Source organism: Lonchura striata, chromosome 4 (genome assembly GCF_046129695.1).
Source record: "Lonchura striata isolate bLonStr1 chromosome 4, bLonStr1.mat, whole genome shotgun sequence".
In the NCBI taxonomy this organism is placed as follows: domain Eukaryota; kingdom Metazoa; phylum Chordata; class Aves; order Passeriformes; family Estrildidae; genus Lonchura; species Lonchura striata.
This window is the reverse complement of record NC_134606.1, coordinates 8,697,886-8,725,588: the sequence shown is the minus strand read 5'-3', so window position 1 is coordinate 8,725,588 and position 27,703 is coordinate 8,697,886. Positions and strand designations below refer to the sequence as shown.

General features: G+C 35.8%; 1 protein-coding gene across 1 annotated transcript in view; it reads left to right on the top strand.

The window, feature by feature from the left end:
- The window catches only part of POLN (DNA polymerase nu), an 85,925-nt gene that overhangs the window by 11,947 nt on the left and 46,275 nt on the right, over window positions 1–27,703 (top strand). The window contains exons 7-17 of the mRNA XM_021535632.2: window positions 123–191; window positions 1,532–1,592; window positions 1,803–1,867; window positions 2,650–2,733; window positions 3,133–3,222; window positions 5,241–5,297; window positions 6,099–6,152; window positions 6,367–6,432; window positions 21,305–21,362; window positions 22,823–22,900; window positions 23,327–23,441. Coding sequence (XP_021391307.2) covers window positions 123–191; window positions 1,532–1,592; window positions 1,803–1,867; window positions 2,650–2,733; window positions 3,133–3,222; window positions 5,241–5,297; window positions 6,099–6,152; window positions 6,367–6,432; window positions 21,305–21,362; window positions 22,823–22,900; window positions 23,327–23,441 — 797 coding nt within the window. The remainder of the gene's footprint in view (window positions 1–122; window positions 192–1,531; window positions 1,593–1,802; window positions 1,868–2,649; window positions 2,734–3,132; window positions 3,223–5,240; window positions 5,298–6,098; window positions 6,153–6,366; window positions 6,433–21,304; window positions 21,363–22,822; window positions 22,901–23,326; window positions 23,442–27,703) is intronic.

The window sequence follows — 27,703 nt, the reverse complement described above, 5'->3', positions numbered from 1 at the left end:
TTAACAGAAGGCATACAGAAAAGCACATTTTTACAATTTATACCTTTTAAAAATATATTGCTAAAAATATTTAGAGTATTATTAGCAATAAATTTATTGATTTTTTGACTTATTTATATCAGTATCAAAACTTAGGTGTGAACTTGGAGAAGCTTTATAATGTAATGATGGACCTTGCTCATGGCTTAAAGGTAAGACAAAAAGAATTTGCTCAGGAATAACTATGTAAGCATTGAATTAAAGAGAGTTAATAATATATTTCTCATTCAAATTAGAATAATAGAATGCTTAGGTCCTCAGTGGTTTACATTGACAGTCAACATTTAAAATAAATTGCCCATTAAATTTACTATTTTTTCTAGAAGGATATGGTGTCAAGGTTAATCTTTAGGAGAAACTTTTCCTCTGCTGCATTTAACTAAATGAAGATTCTGAGAACTGGAAAGGTTCAGAATATTGACTTTTCTTTTAATATTTTAAATCTATATATTACTGTCTAAAATGTGTTAAAAGAGGTAGAACATATTTTTTTCTATGCACCTCTTGCTTATGAAAACTCTCAGCATATCTTTTGTTCTAGATTGCATTAACCAAGCACTGGTCACATGCTGGGACAGGCTGCCCAGAGAGGTGGTTGATGGCCCAAGCCTGTCAGTGTTTATGAGGCAGTTGGACAGTGCCCTTAATTATATATTTTAAATTGTAATGAGCCCTGAATTGATCAGGCAGTGGGACTAGATAGTCATTGAAGGTCCCTTCCGAATGAGCTATTTTATTCTGTTTTACCGCTTATTGCAGTTCAGAATGCATCTCAAGAAATCTGTTGGGTTGTGTGTGTTTTCTGCCTGTGATCATAGGCCTGGAAAAGTGCCAGAATTTAGGGATACACCCAGATTCTGGTGGAAGGGGCATCATGGTTTCCCAGGGATTATCTTTGAAGTTGCTGGTAGCAGGTGTAGGCCTTAGACTATGAGGTGATGGAGCCATGTTAATGTGGCTATCAGCAGTATGGTGAACAATCCATGAAGGGAAGCAGAAGGGAAACACCAAAGGCACAGGAACACTGAAATTGAGCCTACAAGAGTTTTTAGACAAGTCAGGTTGCTTCAGTGGTTAGAAAAACAGACTTTCTGTTCTCTGTAAGTAATCTGGGGACATAACCCTTTCAACTCTTATTTTCTCCCTAATAAAAACAAAGTTATCAATTATGAATGGTTGCCTAATTGTTCAAGTGAACAAAGGAAAAAGGATAACCGTGTCCTATTATAATGAAGCTTGCTTTAAAAATAAAATGTTTAGAAAAAAGATGTATGTATATTTCTTTATTAGCATTCTTGTACAAAATGGTTACTATTGCAAAATTCCTATTACCCACAAAAAGAAGTGACAGCATTTAGATACTATAATTTACCCTAAGTAGTATTTCATGCCACAAACGTGTTGTCATGTAAAAAGGGAACATACAGAAAGTGAAATACTGCTCACTGGGAAATACTGGTACTGAAGAATGTATTTATATCTTACTTTACAGGCTCAAGGTTTGTGGAACTTATTTTGCACTTTAGAGCTTCCACTTATCAAAATTCTGGCAGGTAGGAAAGTTCAATTCAAAATATGAATCTTCACTATTTTCACACAGCTGCTAACTATGCTCAAGTGGAATGTAATTCCTCTGAATATGAAATGTTGTCTTAGCCTCATAACAGCTGTGTGAGTTTGAGTTTACATTTTACAGTCTTAAGAAAAACATAAGCTTGAAATTGTGAATTATAAATGTTCATAACCTAAAATTGTATTTACAGTGATGGAAACACACAAAATATATGTGAACAAACAAGAACTGAAAAAAACATCAGAGATTCTAGGGGTAAATTCTGTATTAATTTTTTTCCTTGAAAATTATATAGCATCATCTTTGTGCTTTTACTGAGGATTAAAAAGAGAAGGAATTTTTGTCACATTTTATGTAATAGTGTGGTGTTTTTAGTATATTGTTATAAATAATTACATTTACATTTTAGAATACTTCTCTATTTACACAAGTAAATTTACACAAGTAAAAAGACACATTTGAGTCATCAGCCTTGCCCCAGAACTGAAATTGCATTGCAAAATGCACAGGTCCTTTTGGATTATGTGTTGTAGAGTAAAAATGGTCATGACTGTTTCTGAACCTACCGTTTTCAGTAACCACCTTCCTGAGAAGTGATAGACTTTTCTCCCTCTTTTTATGAACAATACACTCTTTAAATGAGTGTTCTTTGATAAAAATAGCTACAAGAGAATCTCATTTTGTAACATAAAATTTGACTAGATAATCATACTGGTCTGACAGATTACAATTTATCAGAATAATTTGCATAGCTGTGTTTCTCACAGATCTCTATAGGCTTTAGTAACTTAAATTCTTTAGCCACAAATGTTGGTACTCCTTACTACAATAAATCCCCTTCCCAGATCATAAAACAATATAAATTAAGGAGTATATAAGCAATCTACTCAACCAAATGTTGATAGCCAGCAATGATTACACAATATCAAGTACTCAATTTTTAGAACAAGATTCAATATTCTCATTAACCTTGGAAGCAGCAGATATTGAAGAAAATAATCGTGTGAGCAGAATAATTTTGATGTCGTAATTTATAGTTGCGGCTCAAAGAGCTTGAACGGGAGGCTCATGAGGTTGCTGGAGAACGATTCCTTTTGACCAGCAGTTGTCAGCTCCGAGAGGTATCATTTGTTCTGCTATTTCTACTTAACGTATATGTTCTATAGATTTATTGATACAGAAGAACTGTAAAGCATATATATCCTTACCACTTCTGGCTTATTGTTTATTAATTATTTTCTGATTTTAATGAAGGACATATCAGTTTTTTCGTAAATATGACAATGTTGAATAACCCATATTTGAATGTATGTACATAAATTATGCATTTTTTAAAGTAAATGTGACTTCTTCAATAGCTCAAAAATAAAGATTTTAAATTCTGTGTTAGTTCTCTTTGCTACAGTATGCTCTATTTACCTTGTAACCTGTTTTCTGTTTAAGTTCAAGCACTCAATAATTTTTCTTTCTATTTCAACAGTTGAAACATTGAAAGATTTATTGTCTTTTTCTGACTTTAGGTACTATTTGATAAGTTAAAGCTCCATACGCTGTGTGAGAAACTTCAGAGAACTGAAATACAACAGCTCGTATCCACCTCAGAAATTGTGGTGAGACAGGGAAAGGTTTTAAAACCAGCTGCATGATCTAACAAAACTTCTAAGTTATATTCCAGTGAAATTGTGATTTTTCTAATATTTTTCTAATGATTGTGCTTTGTTTTTGTATTGTACTATTTATGCTACAGTTACTTATGCCAGAAAAGAAAGTTGCACTCCATGATGGGAAAAAACAAACCAGCTACTGAAGTTCTCCCCTGAACCTCTTTTTCTCCAGGTTAAACATCCCCAGCTCCTTCAGTTGTTCCTTATCAGACTTCTGCTCCAGACCCTTTTCCAGCTCTGTTGTCCTTCTCCAGACTTGCTCCAGCACCTCAATGTCCTTTTTGAAATGAAGGGTCCAATAGAGAACACATTAGTCATTGTCAAGTAAAGGGTGACAGTCACTGCTTTGGACCTGCTGGCCACACCACTGCTGATCCAGGCCAGGGGCCATTGGCCTTCTTGGCCCCCTGGGCACACCTGGCTCATGCTCAGCCCCTCTCAACCAGCACCCCCAGGTCCTTTTCCACGGGCCCTTCCCAGCCACTCTGCCCCAGCCTGTGGCACTGCAGGGGTTGTTGTGACCCAGGGGCAGGACCTGGCACCTGGCCTTGCTGCACCTCAGACCCTTGGGCCCACTGATCCAGCCAGTCCAGATCCCTCTATGGAGCCTTCCTGCTCTCCAGCAGATCAACTCTTCCATCCAATTTGATGTCATCTGCAAACTGACGAGGGTGCTCTTGATCCCCTTCTCAAATCATTAAAAAATAATTTTGTGAAGATAATAATGGCAATGGAGATTCTTTTTAGAAGAGAAAAAGCCTCTGTGCAGCTGCACCTGTTTCTGATTTGGTGCCACGATTGAATTGCTCTAGTTTATATAGGAGTTAGAGTGAAGTGCACAACTCGTTGCTGAATATGAACATCTTTGGGAAAAGTAGAAGGGTAGTATTTATTTCTTAAGAAGGAAATTCTACTTTTCAGTCAAGTGTCTGAACTACCAAATATGATCTCCAGTAGCCTCAACAGTATAAGCATAAAACCCATACAGTACTCAAGGAGAAGGAGTTTCATAGATCAGACACGTTATCTTGGAGGGTGACAGCCTTGGGAAATGGGAGGCATCAGCGAAATAGAATTTATGTCACCTTTTTGTGGGAACATAAGATTTGTAGCTATAATCTAAGCAATGCTTTTATGTAGTCCAGTATTCTCTTTCCAACAACTGCTGAGACTTGGTTATTTAGAGAAATGTAGGATGAAACCTTCCAGGAGATAAACATCTTCAGATTAATTGTCTACTATTTCTTTCTCCTTGGTAGCAAAAAAAAAAAACCCTTATATTTTAAATATAAATTTTAATACAATTGCATCTGCTGTTCATCCTGGATTATTGTAGTTCCAGGTATTTTTTGTTGTACTTAAAAATATCCAATCTCTATTGTAATAAGTTAATTCTGTTTCTCAACAGAATTTTTGGCAGTTAACAATCAAAGTAATCAGAAATATGCTTTATTTCATTGGTTTTTAATTTGACAGTTTGAATTTCTCCTGAGGTTTTCCTGGAGCTTTTATTAAGGCATGAACAGGAGAAATTATCCTCTTGGATTGTGCTTGTATAAATATATGTGTGTATATATATGTATTTTGGCTACTTCCATAGTGTTCTCTCCTTCATTGATGCTGTATAGCACAAAAAACAAACAGAGGGCCACAAATAACGCACACACATCACACCCCAGTGTTATCAAAGTTGCTGTGGAAAAATTTTTATGTCTATGTGTCTTTTTGTCTCTGTCTGGGACAGGAGTGGAAATGAAATGGGAAGGAGTAATCTCCAGCCTTCCTAATGAAGGCTTCCTTGGTCTTGGGCTGGGATTGCTTGAAGGACATCATCCTTCAGCCAGTATTTTGTCCATTCAGCTTGTCAAGAAAATTTCTTCCTCCAAAATGTATTCTGTTAAAGTTTGTTTAATAATATAACTTCAAGAAAAGTATGTCAGTAATTCACAATCTTGATTTTGCAGCTAAATAAATTGCAAGATCTTCATCCTTTGCCTAAGATAATTTTAGAATACCGCCAGGTGAGCTGATATTTTTTCCACAGAATGTAGTTACATTGAAGCAAAATTTAGCAAGACAGAAAAAATATTCATAGTTAAATAAGTTGGTGCTAGTGAAAGTTCATTCAAGTATCAATTTGAAGTCAGTATTCTTAAGACATGTTGATGCTTATAGTTGTTTTGCTCTGTTAGATTTTAGCTAGCAAACAACTTGTACAAAATTGCAAAGACAATTGGAAAACTGCAGTGTTAAATTTGTGTAGTGTTAAAAAGCATACTTAGGGCAAAACATTTATTTTTTGAGTACTGAAGAAATGCTTTGCATAAAGTGAAGGAGATAACTGTTTATGGGGAATTTGGAGTGACAAGCCTCCTGAAAATCCTAAACGATCTAGTTAGTCTGCTCCCACACTTAATCATTAGGTTTTCAGGGTATGAGCTTCCAAGAATTAAAAAAAAAATTAAAAATTTTAGAAGTGTGGGTTTCTGTTTGGTTTTGATTTTTTTAAAAATTTGTTTGTTTTTTGTGTGTGTGTGTTTCTTATGTAATTTATTGACCTGGGGACATAAGATGTAAAATAATAAATTCCGATAATTAATAGTATCTGCAAAGCTCTGTCTTTAGGTTATAACCAAGCATTTACCTAACTTAAATGAATAGGTTAAGCTGTCAGTGAGTATAAATCCATTATTTACTCAGATAAAACTGTCTCTAAAAAAGAAAAGTCTACAAGCAGGATGCATTTGGAAATTAGGATCTTTAATTTGAAAAATCCCTTATTTTTCTAAGTAAGCATTTTTCTTAAATTTTATGTATTTTAGGTTCATAAGATGAAATCAACGTATGTGGATGGACTACGAACGTGCATGAAAAAGGTAGAAATATATAAAGTAGCTTGGGAAATCCTAAAAATATGTGAAATGATTGCAGTGTTTACAGTTTAAGAACTTTTATTCATAGAAAATGAAAAGTGTTTATTTTATATTTTCTTGTTTTGATTGCAGTGAATTTTTTTACTGATACTTAAATAAAGTATGGCTGTGTGTCTTCATTCTTTTTTTTTCTGTTTTTTACTTTACTTGATTACAGGGATTCATTTCCTCTACTTGGAATCAAACAGGAACTGTGACAGGCAGACTTTCAGCCAAACATCCTGTAAGTGAGCTTATTGGAAGTTTTGCATTTTAATTGAAATGAAAAATTAATATTAGTTGTACAAAATATGTAATATTTTTAACACAGGAAATATTTGTTTTCATGCAAGTCTAGCAGTCACTCTATTGTATCTAAATGGTGGACAGAAAAAGCTTTTAAATGGGTATTTTATTGTAGGACATCTGTTCTTAGGCATATTTTCTGCTATCTGTGATTAGAATTAACATTGTTTCCTGAAGTAGAGGAGTACAATTGTGAGCCATGCATGTACCTTGAATACTTCCTTGTCATGAATTCTGGTGTTTATGAAGCACTCCTTGTAAAGCATCAGTGAGCCCTGGAAAGTGGGTAATACAGGAAAAAAAAGGAAGCTCACCTGGAATTTGGCTTCAGGCCTCATAGCAGTAAAGGGCCCAGCTGGCAGTGCTGGTGCTCTGGAAGTCTTGCTTACATGGCCGTGACACGTGGGCTCCTTGTGCTTCCTCTCTTGTCTATAATGATCTCCATGTACATGCTTGTTCCTGAAATGTGTTTTATTTGCCTTTCTGGACTGCTACAGGCTTGGGGTATCTTTTTTTTTTTTTTTTTTTGTTCCCTTTCCACAAAGAGGCCTTTCAAGAGCTTGCTAGAATATATTCTATGATCCCATTTCTCTTGGTGTTTGACACCCACTGACCTTTGTCTGTACAGGCTGGCAAGGCCTTTGTGCTCCCCCTGTCACAGCCCATGGCTGCGTGGATGGGAGTGCAGGAGCTGCTGTGGGACAAGATGGGGCTGCAGGGCTCCAGGGGCTCAGGTGTAGGTGAGAGAACAGCAGAAGAAAAGTAATGACTGACTGTCTGGGGAAAGTTTTTGTTTGGTTTAACCATGGTCTTTTCTACCAAAGACCTGGCCTCTGGGCCTGTGGGAACAGATGCAGAGTTGGGACTTGTCTCATAAAGGCTAGAGGGAATCTGTGAGGCTGTTGTTCTTCTAACTTGTGCACAAAAGTGTTGTCAGTTTCTATCTATGTAGATTTGACTACTGCTTATCTCTGTGCAGGGCCCAGCCTTAAGCTTCACAGGTACAAATGGCATTAGGAGCTTTCTGCAGTCTTGAGGAAAGGCCATGGTCTTCCACAGCTCTTTGTGGGAGCAGAGATTTAACCCTAATACTTGTGAGCACTTTGCATGGGTGGGCTCATGTGGTTCCTGGCAAGTCCTGCCTGGAATGGTGACTTTGGGTTTCTGACAGAAACCTGTTCTGGGGACTTCTCACCCCCTCCACACTTGGTGACTTCCTTAGCTGCTCTTTCACCTGTCTTCACAGTTCATGTTTCATTTGCATCTTCCTACCCTCACGGTACATATTATCATACAAATTGTCATCAAACAATTTATAGGAAGTGCTTATGCTTTTTGCTGAGTAAAAAATCAGTATTTAGGATTCTGAATTAACAACAGAATGGGGAAGTGTTACTGCTGCTCTCGTTTGTTATGCACTCAGATGGGAAAAAGTGAGAGGAAAAGATGAAGGTCACGGTTTGCTGAATTCTCTGATGTGATGCACAGGCATTTCCAAGTCAGAGCTGAACAGACAGCTGTCTTGAAAAGCCACATAGAACACAAAGTGACCTTTGGCCCATCATAGTAAAAAGGACATGAAATCAATTTTTCTTAAAAGTTGTTTTTCTTCAAAATAATGCTGCTAAAGTTAGCATCCAGGGTTGCCTAAGGCTGACTTTTCCCTCTAAGGAAAAATATTGGCATGGCTTTTTTTGTTTGAAATGTTTATGGAACTTACGCCATCTGTTTCTGAATCATGTATTGATATAGAAGATATACTGCAGTGCCCAGTCACTTTGTAAGTGTTAAAAGATTGGCAAGATTCTTGCCAGAAATCATAAATATTGGAGATATTTTTGCGGTTACTGTGATATTATGTCAAATTTTAGCTGAATTTCTTCTGAGGCAGTTTATTTTTAACTGTTTTAAAATGCTTTAACAAATGATTAAAGCAAAAGATAAATGTGAATCAGATTCTGGGAGAATTCAAATGGAAAACCATCCCATATTCTGCAGTGCTTCTGAGAGATGGGATTCCAAACAAAGGTTTCTTTATCTTTCTTTTGTTTTGTAAAGGTGATGGATCCATCTGTCCTCTGTCCTTTAAGGCACTTAATGGAGTTCAGGAGGGATTTACTCAGAGGTTTGAGGGAAAATGACTAGATATTGGATACAGGACAGAATTTTTTTTCAGATAAACTCTGTCATTTTCTTTCAGACAGTTCCACATTTGATATATGGATGATGTATATTTTTGGCTTTAGGTGGGTTTTTTATCAGTAGATAAGTTTATTAATATGTATTTTTATGACTTTTGTGTTGTAACAACTTAGAGGGGGTTTCTTAGCAGCACTATACTGGCTCTCCATGTGCTCATATATTTTAGTGTAACTGTACACTTCATTTCTTCTCATTTGGTTTCTTCCTCTACAAAATGTGTGCTGTATAAATAATGTGTTTTTCACAAATAACTGTTAATGTATTATTGCTAAGTAGGGACACATTTGATCTTGTAGTCTCCTGTTATTTGCATTGTAGATGCAAATATTTGCCACTTTCAGAAAACTTGACTATCTAAAACCTAGAAGTAAATGTAAACCCTACAAATTATTTTATAATGTATCCATGTATTAGTTTTGTTGGGGTTTTTTTTCGCTACGATGGATTGCTTATGACTATTAGGGGAATTTATTAGGTTTATTATTTGAATGTGTTATTTTCAAGTAATTTTTCTATAAATGTATTAGTCTTGTCTAAATTAGGCTGCTTTTTGATTATATTACTCATAGATAACATTTCTATTATATATATTTTTGACATTCATAAAAGCTTGTTTGTGTTCTCCAAATCCACCTGGAAATCTCTCTTTTCAGTCTCTCATGTTTTAAAGCAGAAATTAGTCAAGACACAAGTGGAAAAGCATAAAACCAATTAAGATCAAGTCCCTTTCAGAATGAAAAGAGAGAAATCCTAACTTGAGATATAAAGATTGCATAAAATTAAATGTTATAATTTGGTTTAAGATTTAAATTTCAGTGCTAGAATCAGATATTCTGTATTAAGATTTCTTTCCTCCAGGCTTTTGCAGCAGAGAGAACTAAAACGCTGCTAATGAGTTTATGCTTCTCTACTTCAGAAGATGTTTGTATCATTAAATTGAAAAGCATAACGTGGTGGGCTGCAGGGAGTATTTCCTTCCTTTTAGTAATAAAAAGTTATGCTGGAGATAGATAAAAATTTTTCACCTTTTTGGAGCAAGTGGAAAAAAAAAACATTCCCGTTTTTCCTCAGGAAAAGCACTTCTACATCTTGTCCAAAATAGCAAAGAAATAAAATAATATAATCTATCAAAGAAACATGTTAACCTATAATTTGGAAATCAGGAATGTAATTTGAAAGGGAAGCTAATTAGGGCATATTGAATGTTAACATATTTAAGGAAGGATCATAAAGAACCTTAAATATTGCATGTATCTTAATCTCTTCAACAGATATAAGATTCTCTGGTGGTGAATGCACAATAGAGAATTGCATGCTTGTTTATTAGAAAATGAGTGTTGCAAGTAGTGTTTGGAATATGAATAATTAATTTACCCATCTGGTTTTCATTCTAAAGGGAGAGACAATCCCTTGAAGTAGAGACCCCTCTGAGCAATTGCCATCCAAAATGAATCCATTCTCTCAATTAACTTAGCAAACCAGTATTTCTGATTAGCCATACTGTATCTGTTTTATTTCCCCTCTGGGCTGTTTTTTGGAGTGAAAAAATTTCTAATTTTCTTTGAGATAAAATGGAAATATGGTTTTGGCATAGTTTTGGGATTGTTTCTGGACAGTGTGGATGAGATGCTGCTTGTTTTTCTCCCTTTTGGTGCAGAATCCCAATAGGTTTTCCATCTTGCCATCCCCACATGTGCACTCCTAGCAGGGTGGTCTGACAGAATTATGCACCAAAGCTGTTGTGACAGCTTCAGGATATTTGTCCAGCTGTATTAAGGCTGGAGGCTGATGTGTGCTACTATAAATACTCTTTCTAGAAGTTTGAAGTCTGTGGTCACAATTGGATTCCAGCAGAAACAGGATGTCCTGCAAGGTGTTCCAATAATGATGAGATTCTGTGCTGTCTTGTTTTATCCCTGCCCCTTTCTTTCACAGCTTTTAGAAGGTTTGGCAGAGGCTGGTGCAATGTGAGGAATCAGACACCAAGTCTCGGAGCAGGGATATGCTTGCATTTTGCTTTGTTTTTTTAAACCCCCTCCTCAGAAATGAGCCAAGACCTTGGCTGCTTTTGAAACTGCACAGATAGGAATAAGATTTTTACAAACTTGTTTTCATACCCTGTCCAGATTATTTACTGATTATTTACTTAAAATGAAAAAATTATATGGGCCTTACCTTTTCATTATCTTGGAGTGTGCATTTGTTTCTGTTTTTTAAAGTATGTTTATTGGAAAGCACTGGGAATAGAGACATGTTAGACACATTACTGGTTCATGTAAAACATCTTGTCTAAAGCTTCTATAATGTCATCTAGGCTAAGAAAATAATTTTTAGGTAAGTATTCCCTAATGTGTGCTTTGCTTATAACAAGGTTGGGTTGTCTTAACAGATATGAGAATGTCTGTGCTTCCTTGGGCCTTTAATTAAAGCAATTTCAAGTTGTATTTTCTAATCACTACAAACTCCTGTCACTCAGATGAGCTGATGTGCTGTTAGAAAAAGCCAGAGAGTGCTTGCTGATTGTTGTAGTTGATTTGTGTTCTCTGAGCATCTTTTGCATTCAGAACATATTTTCATGCCATATTTCTTTTCAGTATGTTTATTCCAATACTCTTGAGTCATATGGTGGTTATTACTGCACTAATAGCACTAAAATAGCATCTCATTTTATGAGTAATGATGTTTTTATAGTCTCTTCTCTTGTTGCTTAGTTGTTTTGTTTTTATTTTTTTTTTTTTTTTAGTTATCTTAATGAAGGCTTCAAGAAGCTATTATTTACAGTGTTGGAGACAGAAGTTCTCCATTTCCTCTTCCTCACTCATCACAGTTGAAGTTCTGTGACAAGAAAATTGTACTTAAAAATGAGTGAATGGGCATGTTGATAAGACTTTGGTCAAATTACATTTTCAGGATGAAATTTTACACTACCTTAACATTGCAATAGAAAGTTCTTAACTATTAACGTGACAACTGTAGTGTGGAAGGTCACTGTTGGTCATACTGTAACCCTGGTATCTGATGCTTCAGAACATCATTGTGTTGGTTCATTACCCAAATGCAGAAGCAATTGTTTGTTCTCTCAGCATCTGGACTACAGTGTCCTTTCCTATGATATATGCACATCTTTGACATTCTCTTGTTGTAATGCTCCTGATTTGTATATATTCATTTATCTCATGGTGAGTGTGTGTATCCAATACATGGACAACTTTTTATTGCATAATTTGGCTCAGTAAAGCTTGTAGCATCATCTGGGCTGTAATTCTTTAGAACAAGCAGCTCAATCTTGTCTTCTTCTCTTCTGTTTGGGATTATCTTTGCATGTATAATTGTTCTGTGTGTTATTTAAAGAAAGGTAATGTGCAGCTGGTATAAATCTGCTTCCTTGCAGTAATAACATAAAAGATACTTGCATTTTGTTCATGCAGGATAAGGTAGTCTGTCACTATTTCTTCTACAAGCTAAACATAAGCACAGAAATAAACAGAGTAATTAAAATTGGCTGCTCAAAAATGAAAGATTCTATACAATTGGAAAAATATCAGCCAGAGTATTTTTAGCACATTATAAAATATTGACTATGGAGGCTGAGATCTTCCTTCACTGTCCTTTAGTTTCTGGCAAAAGAAATTCTCAGAGAAGCTTAGATTTGTAGAAATGGTGGGGGAAAAGTTCCTCTAAAATCTTTGTATGCTTGAGAGATGACAGCACTGCATACTTCCACTTGTTTCTTTAAAATTAAAAGATAATACATTTCAATCCAGTATGTATAAATTAAATTTTCAGCACTTGAGCATTTACTGCTGTTGAGTGGGCATTGTTAAGGTTGTTGATTATATGCTGATTCATTTTATCCTTTAAATGACATTTGCCAGTGATCTTTTGGGAATGCTCCGGGTAAAAGCCAAAGCAATGGTCATGTTTTAGAAATTCATCTTGGAATGCAACTACTGCCAGGTTATTTTTCTCTATGAATGTGATTGGAGCACAGAGCTAACAAGAATCAACATTAGAATCATCCTTGCTAAAATCCTCGTTTTGATTAATGTAGCTTTCAATACCTTACAAGTTCAAAGGTGTTTTTAAGTAAAGTAATTATAGTAGTATCTATTACTGGAAGTATTCTCTTACATGAGTTAATCTAGGAACTTTGGGGTGTTTCTTGAAATTTTATTAAGTCTGATTCCATGTAATCTGAGAATAGTTTAAGAGCAATATTAGTTTGGAGTTTAGCTTGCAAGAAACAGTGCCATTCACTCATAGTCTCATAGTCGTTGTTCTTATGCTATTTATCTATTCACATTTCAACTCCTGCCTGGGCACTTTCCTTATGCCTGAGGTTGGCATGTGCAGCATCCCCTGATGTCCCCACTGGTCACAGTCACTGTATCTCTGTAAGTTCTGAGGAGTTGCACAGAGCCCATGTCCTGCTGAGGTAATTTTTACTGTCCTCATCCGTAAGACTCAGACTCAGACTGAATCTTCAGCAAAGTGCACAAATACATATGTGGTCCTTATATTAAATATCTCTATGTCTATTTGTAATTAAGTTTTCTGTTAGAACCTCTTGTGAATTAAGATTTTAGAAACTCTGCCTGATGTTTTTTTTTGGTTTTCATATGAAACACTCCATTAGAGGAAATTTTAGATATACACTGTAAGAACTACTCAGAGCTTGGAGACTTACATTCTGACAGGACATTTAAAATAAAAATCTCAGACACAAATTATGTCTTGTCTTACAAGCTCTCAAAAGCAGGAAGTGTTACTATATTTCTTCTGACAGCTGAATTTCTGTTTGCAAGGACAAAATACAGTCTTAATCTCAGCATAGAATTGAGTATGTTTTAGAATTGCAAAAGTATTTAAATAGTTTATCTTGCTATGTAGTGTTCTTCTACTGTACAATCGTCTTCCAATTTGTATCTAAGAAGAAATTAAAATATCTGAGAGGTCTGACAAGAGCAGAAATGACGAATGATAAAAAAAGGGTTTATAGGGGAAGATCAAAGTTAGGTAGATTGAAAGAGACTTCTTGTCTTGGATGGACCAGTTTTCACACAGTAATGATTTTCCAAAGCTTTGTCACTGACATTTCAAAGAAAATCAGGAAAATTATCTCAGCAGCCCTACATTCCTATTATCATCTTTCTCTGCTGACAATTATTTTTATTTCTGTATCAATAAGTGGAAAATTTGCCAATTCTTTATTTCCTCAGCAACCTCTCATAAAGCCTCAGGAAACTTTGTGCAGAGTTTTAAATATGGATGTGCTCTCCCAGCCTGGGAACAACAGTGGGAAAAAACCAGTGGTTTGTATAAGGGTTGCTGAAAATGGACAGAATAGAACAGGGGACATCTTGCTGTCACCCACGTGGCCTTGCTGTCCATGGTTCTCCTGTCCCAGCATGATCATCCACTGGCTCTGGCTCTTGGAAACTTCAAGTTAAGACCACTTCTATAGAGTCAGAAACTGTCCTTTCTTCACTGGGAGCAAAGAAACATTACTTACTTAGGTTTCCTTTAACTCCTTCAACCAACCTCCTGTTCACAGCCTTTTAAGAGGAATTCCCTGCTAACATATGCTCAGTAAATTCCTCAGTATGTGGAACAATCTTCTTTGAGATGCTAAATTTTACCCTTTTCATAAAACAACCATTACATCTTTTTTTTTAACAGTAAATTCTCCAGCCTAGAAATATTGTAATTTTTTTATGCAGTTAGAGGTCTGGTATTTTTACCTTTGGACAATTATTCTTGACACTGTTTGCTTTAAAGCTATAATATGCAGCTAATCTAAAACTATCCAATATTTGATATCTCCAGCTGGCACTCAAGGAGTTATCTCTATGCCTTAGCACTGTTTTTTTTCACCAGAACCAAGTTGTATCTCCTTGGGGTTCATCCCAGAGTTTGAGCTTCCCATATTAATGAATATTATTGTAACAGAGCTAGTATTCTGCGTATAATTTTCTTTCAGGAAAATGAAATTAAAGAAGTATAAAATGTAGTCAGTTTGTATATGGGAAACAAAAGCAGTCTTTTCTCTTGGAAGATACAAAGAGCTGTGTATATACAAGCTTCCTTGCTTGCTATGCAAAGGTGAAAATTTTTTACAGAACACAGATTTTAATCAAATGAGTGAGTAATTTTTTTTTTTTTCTTTTTAAAAATAACTCATCAAAACCATTTCATGTGCTGCTAAATCTTTATTACCTGAAATCATTGCCAGGTCTAAATTTCAAGGAATATGGCAGAAAGATAATCAGTTGTAGGAAATCAAACACACTATTCTTAGAGCCTACTCTCTGAAGTAAGAAGTCACGAATTTTAGTTGCCCTTTTTTCCTTCCTTGTATTCACATCTTTGAAAGCTGATTAAGCTTGTAGGAATGGGAGGAATCACTTCTAAGTTTCCCACTTGTCTGATATCTAAAAAACCTTGATAATTCTTTGCTGCTGGTAAGGCAAGAGGGTAGTGCCTTACCTTAGATTGATTGTTCTCTGCTGAAAAGTGCAAACTAGTACCAAAAATTAAGGAATCCTTTTCCAGAAGTCTATATGATTTGGTGGTTTTTGACAAGGAAAAGAGATGTCCTTAATTTTCCACAAGCCACTAGATGGCGATTGCAGACTATTCAAGATTTTCTAAGGAATGCATATACACATCCATACCAGGCTGGCATTGCTATAGTGACTTTGTTCATTTTCCTATTTTCTGTGTTTATTGAGATGCATACCATATTTTAAAAATTAGATCTTCAGACTGTCTTGAAACTGTGTTTCATATAGAAGTCACGGAAAATAGCTGTTTATTCCTTTAGAACTATAAATTAATGCTAGTGTGGGTCATAATTAAACATGGGAATTTTCCAAAAGGTTTTTTAAAATTATTTTTGCTGTGTAATTTTTCATGAGTGAATTACCTCCAACTTTGGAGTTGCCAGATAAATTGAGTGAGTTTGATGTTGTGAGTGCCCTCAGGATTCAGTCTTTTCATTCTGCATTGCAAAGATGCTCTTCTAGGCAGAGTGCAATTTTCTTGCTGGTTCTCCAATACCTTTGGCCTTTAACAATGGAGCAAGTGAAGTGCTGATGGTTGAGGAAGCAGCTTACTGAACCTGTGCTTCATTTCTTCTGAAACTGATTAAAGAGATGTGAGGGCATAATTTATCACCAGGTGTGGTCCCACGTAGAACAACAAAAGACAAAGAAAAAGGAGTGAGAAAATTTTGAAGATGCAAATAAACGAGAGGGAATGTAAAGAATACCAAGAATTTTTAAAAATAGAAATTAGAAGTAAAAAAAAAAAAAATTGCAATTAGAAATTTGGAATGTAAAGCTCAAAGGAGCTGTCATCCACCTATCTATTAGCATTGTAATGAAGTCTGGTCTTACAAAGTCTTACTTCTGCTCTAAAAGTATTACAATGCTAGTCATCAAACAGATGCCATGGATTTAAAAGCTTACTTTGTGTTTTATTGTGTAGAGCTGAGTTGGTGTTCAAAGAGAATAGTTGTGGCCTAATTATGCTAATAGACTTTCTGGAGAAGAAGTTGCTAAGAGAAACTGCAGAAACTTTTGATTTATAGTGCTTCAGTTTTTGCTGGAGTGCTACATTTCATGAGAGAAACTAGAATTTTGGTGCTCTGAACTTTTTTCAAATGGCACAAAAGGAAATTCCGTGTATTTCTCAAGTATGAAGAAATAATTGGTTTCCTGAAGCAACATCTATTAGAGCTGTTAAGTCTAACAATCCCAGTAAATTTTATTGTTTACAAGAAATGCAACTAGCTTTTGCTATTTGTTGGCGCTGGTAGCCACTGTAAAACAATAATTAATTTGTTTATTTTGCTCTGGTGTTTGGCACTGCACCTCACTAACAGCAGGTGGATTGGTCACCACATCAAAGGATATGTACACAAAACTTTACCTGGTTTAACTCCTTCCTTCTCTTTGGTCTAACTCCCTGGCTATTTTTTAATTTCCCTCATGACACATCTCTCCTGTATACATTTATGAATGGATACTGTTCTCTTTGTAGTAAGTTTTGTCTCTGTTCTTATATTTATGTAAGGTCTTAGAACAGTGGGGAATTAGTCAGACTCAAATGCCACAGAATAGTCAGCAGCCACCTCTGTGCATTCCCATTTATTTCAGTAACTATACCTGTTACATTGCTTTGTTCCCCTCCCTCCAGTTTGTATGTCTTCAGAATGGATATTCCATAAAGGTTTAGAAATGCAGATCTGGGTAGTTATAGATGAATGAGCCTTTTTCCAGTAAAAAACCCCAACAACTTATAACTATTGATGCCTTTGTATACAGACAAACTATGTGTATTCTGAGAGTCACTGGGGTTGACTGAGGTTACTTGTTCAAAATAACAATTTATGCTAATAATCGTGTAAATGGGGAGGAAGAGAGATGTAGGAGTTAGCTGAATCCATATAAAAAAACTGAAAGGGGAATCGGAATATAGGAAATATGAACAACAACGTTACTTGATGTAGAGTAAGAAATAATTAAAATTCATCACCAGCCTCTGTTATTAGGTGAAATCTAACTACACTGACCTCAAAAGTAATTTATCTAATATATGTCTGTATAATGTAGTCCTTGGAAAGAACTGAAAGAGTATACTGATTTTAATCTAGGAAGGAATGACAAGATCAGTGGCACATGAAGATGTAGAATTTTGGATACCAGAAATAGAAAGCTCAGCAGAGTTTAACTGACTGAGAAGAAACTCATAAAACTGGGAAACTGCTTGTTTGATTTTGATTAGGTATTGTTTAATTGACAATTCTACTGTCCTTGTCCTTGTGGCCTTCCTTCTGGATTAGAGCATTTTTTATCAAGGCTTGAAGCTGTGTTTGTGAGGCTTTAAGAGAGACACCCAGGCTCCACCAGTTCTGAGCCTCCTTGCCAGGACTGCTGTAGATTGTCCATTGAGGATTTGAATATCTCCAAGGGTAGAGGTTTTAGAACTTCTCTGGGTAGCCTGTTCCAGTGTTTGACTACTGACATAGCAGAAGTTTTTCTTACATTCAAGTGGAATTTCCTGTAAAGGTTTCTGATTGTCACCTCTGTTCACGTCATTGGGCATCAGTGAGAGGAACCTGCCTTCATCTTCTTTATGTGCTCCCATCAGGCATCCTGAGGAGAGGACAAGGATCAGTCTCTTGGCCTGCTGGTGATGTTCTTCCTGATGCAGCCCAGGATGATGCTCTTGGCCTTCCTGAGTACAAAGGCTCATTGCTGGTTCATGTTCAGCTTGTTCTTCACCATGATGCACAGGTCGTGTTCTGCAGAGCTGCTTTGCAGACTGTGATCCCTGTGGGATCCTGACAGCCCATTCCTCCAGGTACCTGAGGCCCCTCTGAATCACTCATCTGACATGCCAAGCACTGCTCAAGGTTTTGGATTGCCTGTCATCTTGCTGAGGTTGCATCAGTCCTATATTATCCAGGTCACAGATGGGGCTGTTGGTCCTTATTTGCCCCTGGGCTGCTCCAGTAGTGACTGACCTTGAGCTGGTCTTTGTGCCCCTCACCAAAGACCTTTGGACCCACAGTTCAGCCGTGTTTCAGTCCACCTCTTTGTCCACTTATCTAACTTGTACTTCAGCAGCTTCTCTGAGGCTTTTATGAGTGAGTGTTTTGAAAGCCTTGCTGGAGTCAAGGTAAACAACATCTGCTGCTCTCCCTGCATCACAGAGCTGCTTACTGCATTGCACAAGGCTGTTGTTGGTTAAACATGATTTCCCCATTCTAAATCCATGGTGACTACCCCAGATCATCTACTTGACTTTAATATGTTTGCAGATGTTTTCTAGGTTTATTTGTGCCATCATCTTCCTGGGAAGTGAGGAGAAGCTCATTGGCTTGTAATTTTCTTCATCTTCCTTCTTGTCCTCATGGAAGATAAGAGTGACAGCTGCTTTCTTCAGTAACCTCCCCTGACAATCACAGCCTTTCAGACATATTGAAGCTGGGATTTTGGCTTTATCTGTCCTTCTATCAGTTGGAACCCCTGGAAGCTAATTTTGGATTACAGTGTTATTTTTATATGTTTTAATTTTTTTTTTTAATAATGCTAGGATTTTCTTGTTAGTTATCTACTAGAATAGCTTAGCCTTTTTTTTACCCTCACTCAAACAATTAAGAGAGGTATTATAGTTAACTTCCACAACTAGCTTTTCCACCACACTGTTTCAAGCACTCCTAGTCAGTTGGAACATGATTTTTCAGAGAGGACAATTTTGTTTCTCTGTAAGTTCTAACAAGATGTGGATACTGTTTTCTAACAATAAGGGTAACATTCACATTTCAGGTTGTATCTTTGAAGGTTTTGCAGATAGACTTGAAATAGACTCATAAAAACAAAACTACAGGCTATATTATGTAGCCCAAAGTGGTGGTGATCATATACCCCAGCCACATTAATTTTGCACTTTTGATACAGTAAAGCAGTCACCTGACTCAAGGAGAGGAAAACTGGGTCTTTGGAAGACTTGTGAGATTGTCTCCTTATTTCTCTATTCCTTTAAATATCTGGAGTAAATTCAGTATGTGTCTTATGCAGATAGGTTGAACTATCCACTGGAGATTCCTGTCTTTACTGGCTGTAGGGAAATTCTACACAGTGTGTTTAAACCAGCAACTTGCCTAAAATTAATCTAAAATTAGATGAGAGGGATGTGCTAAACTATTCCAATAGCATAAAGATGAACATTACAACTCTCATGTTTCTTGAGTTACCTCTTTTCTGAAGATCTAGTCAAATTGAGTTTCTAACTAATTTACAAGTGAAAAGACATTTTGCACTTGTAATTACTTACTGGTGTTTTCCATAATTATTAATAACACTTGAAAAATTGAGTTGAAAGTAGACTTTTTCATATGCTCTCAATGAAAACAAGATAGCAATGTAGAGATTGATTTTTATATTGTTGATAGATTTTGAAATACTTTTTTAAAAATTCATTTTGTTCAGGATTTTGAAGCTAGTGAGACAAGAAAAAATATCAGTGAGAGTAACTATAAACAATTTTAACCTGTGCTGCAAATTACCTGAATAAGTACATGTCACAATACCAGTGTAGAGTTGAATGAAAGGCCCCTCTCCATCCTCTTTTAGAATGGTTCCATAAGTCAGAATTAAAATGCATTTTTAATGTGTCTATAATTAGGCTCCCACATTCATTCATGTCCAGGTACCTAATAAAGGACTAAATTTTCTGAATTTCTGAGGATCTACTAGATCTCATGGCCACTTACATTGCATATTATTCATATTAATGAGCACTAGTTCTCCCCAGCTTATTAGTGGAAATCAGTAGTTGCCAATGGGAGTGTTACTTTTGTGTACAGATTAAATAACCACTTCAAAAAATGATTTTAAAATATGCATTACCATAAGCATTGCCACAACTGCGTTTTTAAATGTTTCTAGAAGTTAAAGAATAAAATATTCTAGTTGACAAGTGTTTCTTCTGAGTATTAATGGTCTGAGAGCAGTGTAGCTAGTTTTTACCCATGCTGTGAAAATATTCTCTATGTTATGTGGTAGTTTCCACAGCACACAGTAGGGTGCTGTGGCAGGTGTTCAGCTTGAATACATTTAATTGTACATGTTTAAGGGTGGTACTAATACTAGGAATTGTACTGTTGTGGTTTGAGGGTTTTGTTCTTTTGCTTCTGCTTTAGATTTCAATAGCTTTTGCTATCTGATTACATCCCTCTTAAGTTTAAAATAACAATTTTGAGTGGAAAATTGCATAGAAAATGATCCTTCTGATTTGGAAATTATATAGCACTATTCCCACTCTGTGAACTTTCAGTATTGCATAATATTAGTATGTTCCTCTAATTCCTGAACCACTTGCAAATTAATTACATGGAATGACAAAATCAGAGCTTGATACACATTCTCTTGTCATATGTTGCTTTTCTAGATAAAGAGGCATAATGACACAAAATAACAGAAAGGAGTTGTCATGTGCATCTTTGCTTTACTGGAGGTGTATGAACCCAGATCTTGAAAAAAAAAATCTGCTGCTGATCCTAGTCCTGCATGTTGGTTGATAAAATTAGCTCTAGTTTTTAACCTGGACTTATGTGCTGTAGACTATAAAAGCTTTCTTTCTTATTTTAACGTACATTTCAAAAAAGAATAGATGCTACAAAATAATCCAAGAGGCTGAAGAATATTCAGTTTATTTAGCGTACAGGCAAAATTCACATGTACTCTTTTCTCAGAAGTAATGCAATATAACTAAAAGACACAGGTTAAAACAAGAAGAAAATTATTTTTAATTGGATTACTAATTACCTTCTATGGTGCATCCAGAGATTAGGCTTTAAAATGGCCAGAAGTGAGTAATTGTTCTTAGAATATTCCACTTTTCATTTAAGAGCAAATATTCAAAAGTGTTTGCAGATACAGTGTGTGAAGATTCCTTTGGAAGGCAAAGTGCTTAAACTTTCTTATTCTATGGGAAAGACTTGCTGGCACTAGTATCACTAATACTGGTAATAAACTGTTCCTAAACATATTTTCATAAATTTGCACTTACTAAGCATTTTTTATTCTTCCTGTTTGTAGAACATTCAAGGTATCTCTAAACATCCAGTTACAATTGCAAAGAAACAGTACATAAAAGGTAAACTGTATTTTTATTAAGATGAAAAGGCAGTTGTATCTAATTATTTTATTGTGTGGGATTATATTTTGAAGCAAACTGATAGGTCCAGTATTAAATATCAGATGATCAATGCTTTGTTATACATTAGCTTTTAAACAAATTACTTTTTCTGATTGTTCCTGAAAAAAAAAATTGCTTTTTCAGCACTGATTTAAATAGTTACAAGCTTTTAGATTTTTTTTTTTGTCTCCCTCACTTTTTCCAAATGAAATTATGCATTTTAAATACCTTAAATGTCCTAGGGATGATTTTGTATGCATTCAGCTCATAAGGCTTTGCCTGAGTCAATGTTTAAGCTCGGCCATTTTAATCATACTCACAACTAAACACCAGTAGTTAGTCAGATGTGTTGTTTTTGATAACAGATGTGTATTTAAAGGCAGATGGTTCAGAGAGAATCAAAGTGAAGTCTAGAAAAGCATGAGCCAAATGATGAAGACAGAAACCCACAGTAGCAGACTCAAATATAAGAGAGATTTTGGAACACACATTCTCCTCCTCTAATGCCTGCAGCCACAGCTGGGCAGTGCTGCTCAATGTTTCTCTGCTAAGGGCAAGCTTTGCCTTTCCAACTCCCTGTGTTGGAAATAATACAGGTCATTAAACAGGAGGCTAGGGAAGATAATGAAAAATTTTGACAGCAGTTTTATTTTATTTACATGAATCATTTTATAAGCATTTTTTAAAAGTTGCTATAAAGAACTCTGTCAGAAGGGGCAGCATAAACCTGAGATGCTGGGCATAACTGTAGCACATGAAACTTCCTGGGGATTTTCTTAATCATCTTATATACTTCTCAAAAATGTATTTCTAAGTTTTTCCTGTATTAAGACACATTTTTTACTATTGTCTTCACTTTTATGCTGACCAGATTCTGTTGCATTTCAAACCACCATCCCTCCCTACACTATATTAAATTATATTCCCTGGATGCATTCAGTTTCTAGTACCTTGTGTTAGTGTTTCATTATATTATTGGGGATTTCTGTCATTACAATTTGGATGCCTGTGACAGCTCTGTGTTCTCAATATTATCTTCCCCTACCATCAGTAACTCAGAATTTGGTTATTAACACATTGCTGCAGTATGTTCAAAGATACAAAAATAGATATTTTTACTTATTTTTATAGAAGACCCTTCTTTATGAATTATCTGTAAAGAATGTTATTTACTGTATTTATTTGATAGCTTGTGTTTAAGAAAGAGTTTGGATTTGAGAAAGGAAGGTGAGCAGTACTGCAAGGATGGTGGAGGTGAAGTTGTACATGAAATAATTGTGATGCTGGCAGTTGGTGCTCTGCTAGTTTGCTTACACTGCCATTTCTATGGTAGCTGTATATTTCGTATAAAACCTGTGGTTTGCAGCACAATACTTTTGAACTGGTATTTGGGATTTAAATTAGTATCTCCTCTCTAGGAAAAGAAGAGGACATAATAACTATTTCCCCAAGAATGTTGTTTGTTTCAAAAGAAGGATGTACATTTTTAGCAGCAGGTAAGAAAGAGAGTGAATTATTATTCGCATGTATATTAATATTCACAGTTCTGTCATGTCTTTTTCCCCTCTCCTTTGGATGACATATTTTACAAGGCTGTCAAATCCCTTAGTAACAATTAATATTGTTATATGAAGTGTGTTCCTTATTATGCTTTGGAAGGGAATGATGTTTAAGCCTTGTGAGGGGAAACAGAACTAATAAGATTAATTGACACATGGAGATAATGAAGGATTGAGACACTTTGTGATCCATAGCTGGAATACAGCCTCTTCAGGATGAGCTTCTTACAGGCATCTGCCTTTTTTAAGCATGAAAAAATTATTGAATACTCCAGGCTTATATTTTAATTTGTGATAGTCTGGTTAAAATGCAGGTATGTTTTTATTTTAGAGCAATAGATGCATTTCAACACTGTTTTCTAGACTTTTCACATATTGAGTTAAGGATCCTTGCTGACCTATCATCTGAGCCAGAACTTCTGAAACTATTTCAAGAACCTGAAATCATTGATATCTTTGCTACACTGGCTTCTCAGTGGTAAGATTGAATGTTGCATATTTTAATAGTAATTAGACAAAATAGTAAGAATAACCTAAGCTATTGTATTACTGCATAATGATAACAAAAGGCAGTACTTTGTTTCAATATCTATTATTATGATTTTAACACTATGAATTCCCTTCTGTCTTTCTGAGCTTTCTCTTCTGCACATATTAAAATGCTGCAATCCAACTGGCCAGGATGAGTCTTGTGGCAATGATATATTTGGAACAGTGGTTGCTGATAACTTTCTCCTTGTATTATTTTAACCAATTCTTTTTAAAAATCCACAGGTAGATAAGTTATCCATCTGAAAAAAACATAGAATAGCTTTTCTCAGTAAAAGTACAAGCATTGCTGAAATTTATTTAGATATCCAATAGAAGTATTGGACTTGAATTACATATATTTAAGAAACAGAGACTAGAGCTTATAGGATTTCTTTAGAACTGATAATGTTTAGTGCTTCCATATTCTGAAATGATTTGGAAAAAGTCCTACCCCAATAATTTAAAAAAAGTTTTTTTAAATCTCCATATCTATATAATTATTTACTGATCTCTTCAGTGTGCCAATTAAAAGATGAACTATCAAAAAAAGAATATTAATCACTGTTGGAGGTATTTTATATTGTTGTTTATATCATGGTGATGCCTAAAAACCTTGCTTGAGACTGGGACTCCATTGTACTTAAAAGGGCATGAGCACTCATTAAGTGACAGGACAGATGTCGAGAAACTTGTGGTTTCAACAGATAGGTCAGGAAAAGATAGAATAAAATGCTGTAGCATAAAGCTCTGAACAGACTGAAGTTCATGTAAATATTATGCAATTAGCTTATTTTCTCTTTTTCTCCACCTCTTTTATCTTTTCATCTCCATTTCAGTTGGAAGATTGTTAGCTGAAAATGAAGCAAAAATACCTATGATTGATTGAGCTCGATTCTCATCCTACGGTTTCTAAATTTTTGCAGGCATAGTCTTCCCAAACATGGTATTTCCTACACACTTCTGTAGTTCACAGAATCTTAGAATTCTAGAATGGTTTGGGTGGGAAGGGACCTTAAAGACCATCAGGTTCCACTCCCCCTTCTACAGGCAGGGACACCTTCCTCTATCCCAAATTGCTCCAAGCCCCATCCAACATGGCCTTGAACACATCCAGGGCTGGGGCATATTTGTTAATATGCTCTGAGTTTGTATAAAGAAACAAAATGGAGCTCACATTATATTTATTCTGCTACCAACAAATCAGTTCTTGAGACATGTGCATTCTGAGAGAACAAAACTCCAGACCACAAACATTCCATTGAATAGCTCTATGGAAAGATCACCTTTCTTTTAGAGATCCTTAGAAGCTTCTCTTGATACTGTAATCAATTCTTAGCTCCAACATGATATCGCTAGAACCTCATGATGGAGTTAAATCCTTATTTTAGTTTGATGATTTATTGGAAATGTATGCATGAAGATGAGTCAAATTTTGTCTCAGCTCTGGGCATGGCTCCAGAAATACCATTCTATTCAGCAATCTCATGGCTCTTGGCAGTCGTCAACCTCTTGCAGTTGCTACACGGTAACTTTAAATTTAATGAAATGTTACCGGCAAATATTTTTATCAGACAGAATTGTCATGGATTGTCTACAAAATCATTACATAATGATTCTGCTGACTCTACTCTCAAGCTTCAGTAAAGCTAATGCTTGGAAGAAACTTTCTCTTGAATCTGTTAGATGATTTATGAATTACAGGAACATGAAGGGTGTGTTTAATCTCATCTAACTTTGGACATCTGTCACATACTTGGAGGGATTCATTTGGCTGACTGCTAATATGCCCTGTGTAATAAGATCAGTCACACAATAAAAGTGTTGACTTCTCACCATTGAGAACAAAGTAGGTCTGGGGTGGCCAGCTTAAATGTAGACATCTGTATTTGTTCTAAAAAATTGAATTCCTTCTGTTGGGTCAGTTCCTACTGAACTCATCTTGGATTTTTGAATGTTGTCCTTAATTTCTCTGGCACCAAAGAGAAGATATAAAATTACAGGCTTCACAAATGCTTTCTCATTCCAGATATTTATTCATCTTTCATATTCTGCTATTGATAAATAAAATCTTTAGGGCCAAAAATTAGTCAATTGACTTTATTGTAGTTTATTCTACTGACTGGTATTAGAATCAGTTATGAGAAGAACAAAATAAACAACAAATCTTTTATCTCTTCTTGGTCATCTGGTTTTCTCTGGGTCTTAATCCTTTAAAATCTGTGCAACTGATACACCAATGGGCATAGCAAAAGTTTTCTTCTGTTTGAAGGACTTGCATGTTGTTACTATTTGTAAATCTTTCCTAATATATTTTGTACAATTGGAGAAATCTTTACAAAAAAGGGATTTTTTTTCTCTACAAGATCTATAAAGAATGGATTAGTTTCTGAAGCTCCCTCTCCAAGGACAAAAAATTAAGTTAGTGTTAGTATCTAGTAGCATATCAGCTTCTGAATGCATGTCAGGTGGTATCTTTTAGCAGGTTTTCTGTATCTAAAAATTCTTAGATTGATAAATATCAAATCATAAATAGAAAGGAATACATTATTGGATAGAAATCTGAGCCACACTCCAGAGTCCAGCCAAGTTTTGTATCAGTTTATTCACTTTTTTTTTCTAAAATTAATGGCTTCTTCACTGAAACATAACTCCATTCCTTAGCTGCCCTTCAGACTAAAGCCTTCAATCTGAAATCCAACCTTTAAAAAAACTTTCACAGGCTTTTTATAGCATTTGGCAGGAAATAAATAGGGGTGGGCAGTTTCTGCAAAGAGGTGAACTCTATGAGTTCCTGATTAAATTAAGATCTCTTATGTATAAAAGCTTTCCTTTCAAATTTGGTTAGTTATTCTGTGCTGTGACTCAGCCTATCTCTGGTGCCTTAGAGAGGCATCTCTCTTGGAACCCTGTTGGATCCATGTTTCTGCTAAACATAGTTTGTATGGAATCTTTGCCCTGCTCAGCAGAGCAGGTAGAGGTGTGTAAGTGTGTGTCAGCCCAGAGTGTCTGTACATGGCAGTTAAGGGCTGAGTGGAGATATTACCATCCAAGCTGAAATTCAGTCATATGCAACACACAACCCAAACCACCAACCCCAGTGAGAGGCAAGGCTCCCGCCAGGCTGTGCTGGGATCCTGTGCTGCTCTGATGAGCTTGCAGAGACAGCTCATTTCAGGAGTAACTCATCTCCAGCACTCTGTGCTTCCCTGCACTGTGCTCAGCTGTTTGCTGGAAACACTGCTTGCTGTAGAGCGTTTTTGAAGTATTGTGTATCCTCTTTGGCAGAACTGTCTTGAAGTGGCTATTCACCTAAAACTATCAGAAGCTGCAGGTAACTTCCACAGAACCACAGAATGGTTTGTGTTGGATGAGTCCTTTAAAGATTGTCTAGTCCATCCCCTTGCTATGGGCAGGGATATCCTCCCCTAGACCAGCTTGCTCATCTCTGCTTTGTATAGCAAATTTATTTTCTGCTCATCTAACATAGTTACCCCAGCTAGAACTAAGATGATAGTTAGTGCTCTTCCTCCTGTTGTGCTGTGATGATGATTGTACAGTATTGCCAAAATTGTCTTACAGTGAGTCTTCTGTTATGTCCTACAAAGAAAAAGCCTTAAATACAGGTCAACACCTTCTATTACAGCACCAAGAGTGCATTACGTTAATGACGCACTGAACACATGGCGAAGTTTCAAGGCTTGCCTAAACTTTTAAAAATTCATGATATAATGGATTCTAGCTACCTGCAAGTTCACCTTGTGTTATATTGCCTTGATGCCCAATGACAGTCATAATCCTTTTAAATCCAAATCATCATCCCAGTGCTGAAGCTGATGAGAGCTGTCCTGGCAGCTGTCTGACCTAACTGCCATTAGACAGCCCAATGACAGCAAACCTCAGCATGAACTTTCTCTCACTGTTTTAGATTAATAATAAGTATTTGTGTTTAAAATGCCATTGATGTGTGTATCTTAAAATCACTTTCAAAAATAGACGCTGAAAAATAAGTTTAGTCTTTTAAGTAATCTGCACTTTGCAAAATTTAGTAGTTGGGCTGTAATGATTACCTCTCAAACTGTTCTTTTGTCACCTTTTTTAGTAAGTTGTTGTTCCTCCATTATAGTGTATATACTCATATTGACAACATTGAGTCAAAACCAGGAAAAGTATCTTGATTTAGCTAAGCACTTAAACACATCATAGTATGAT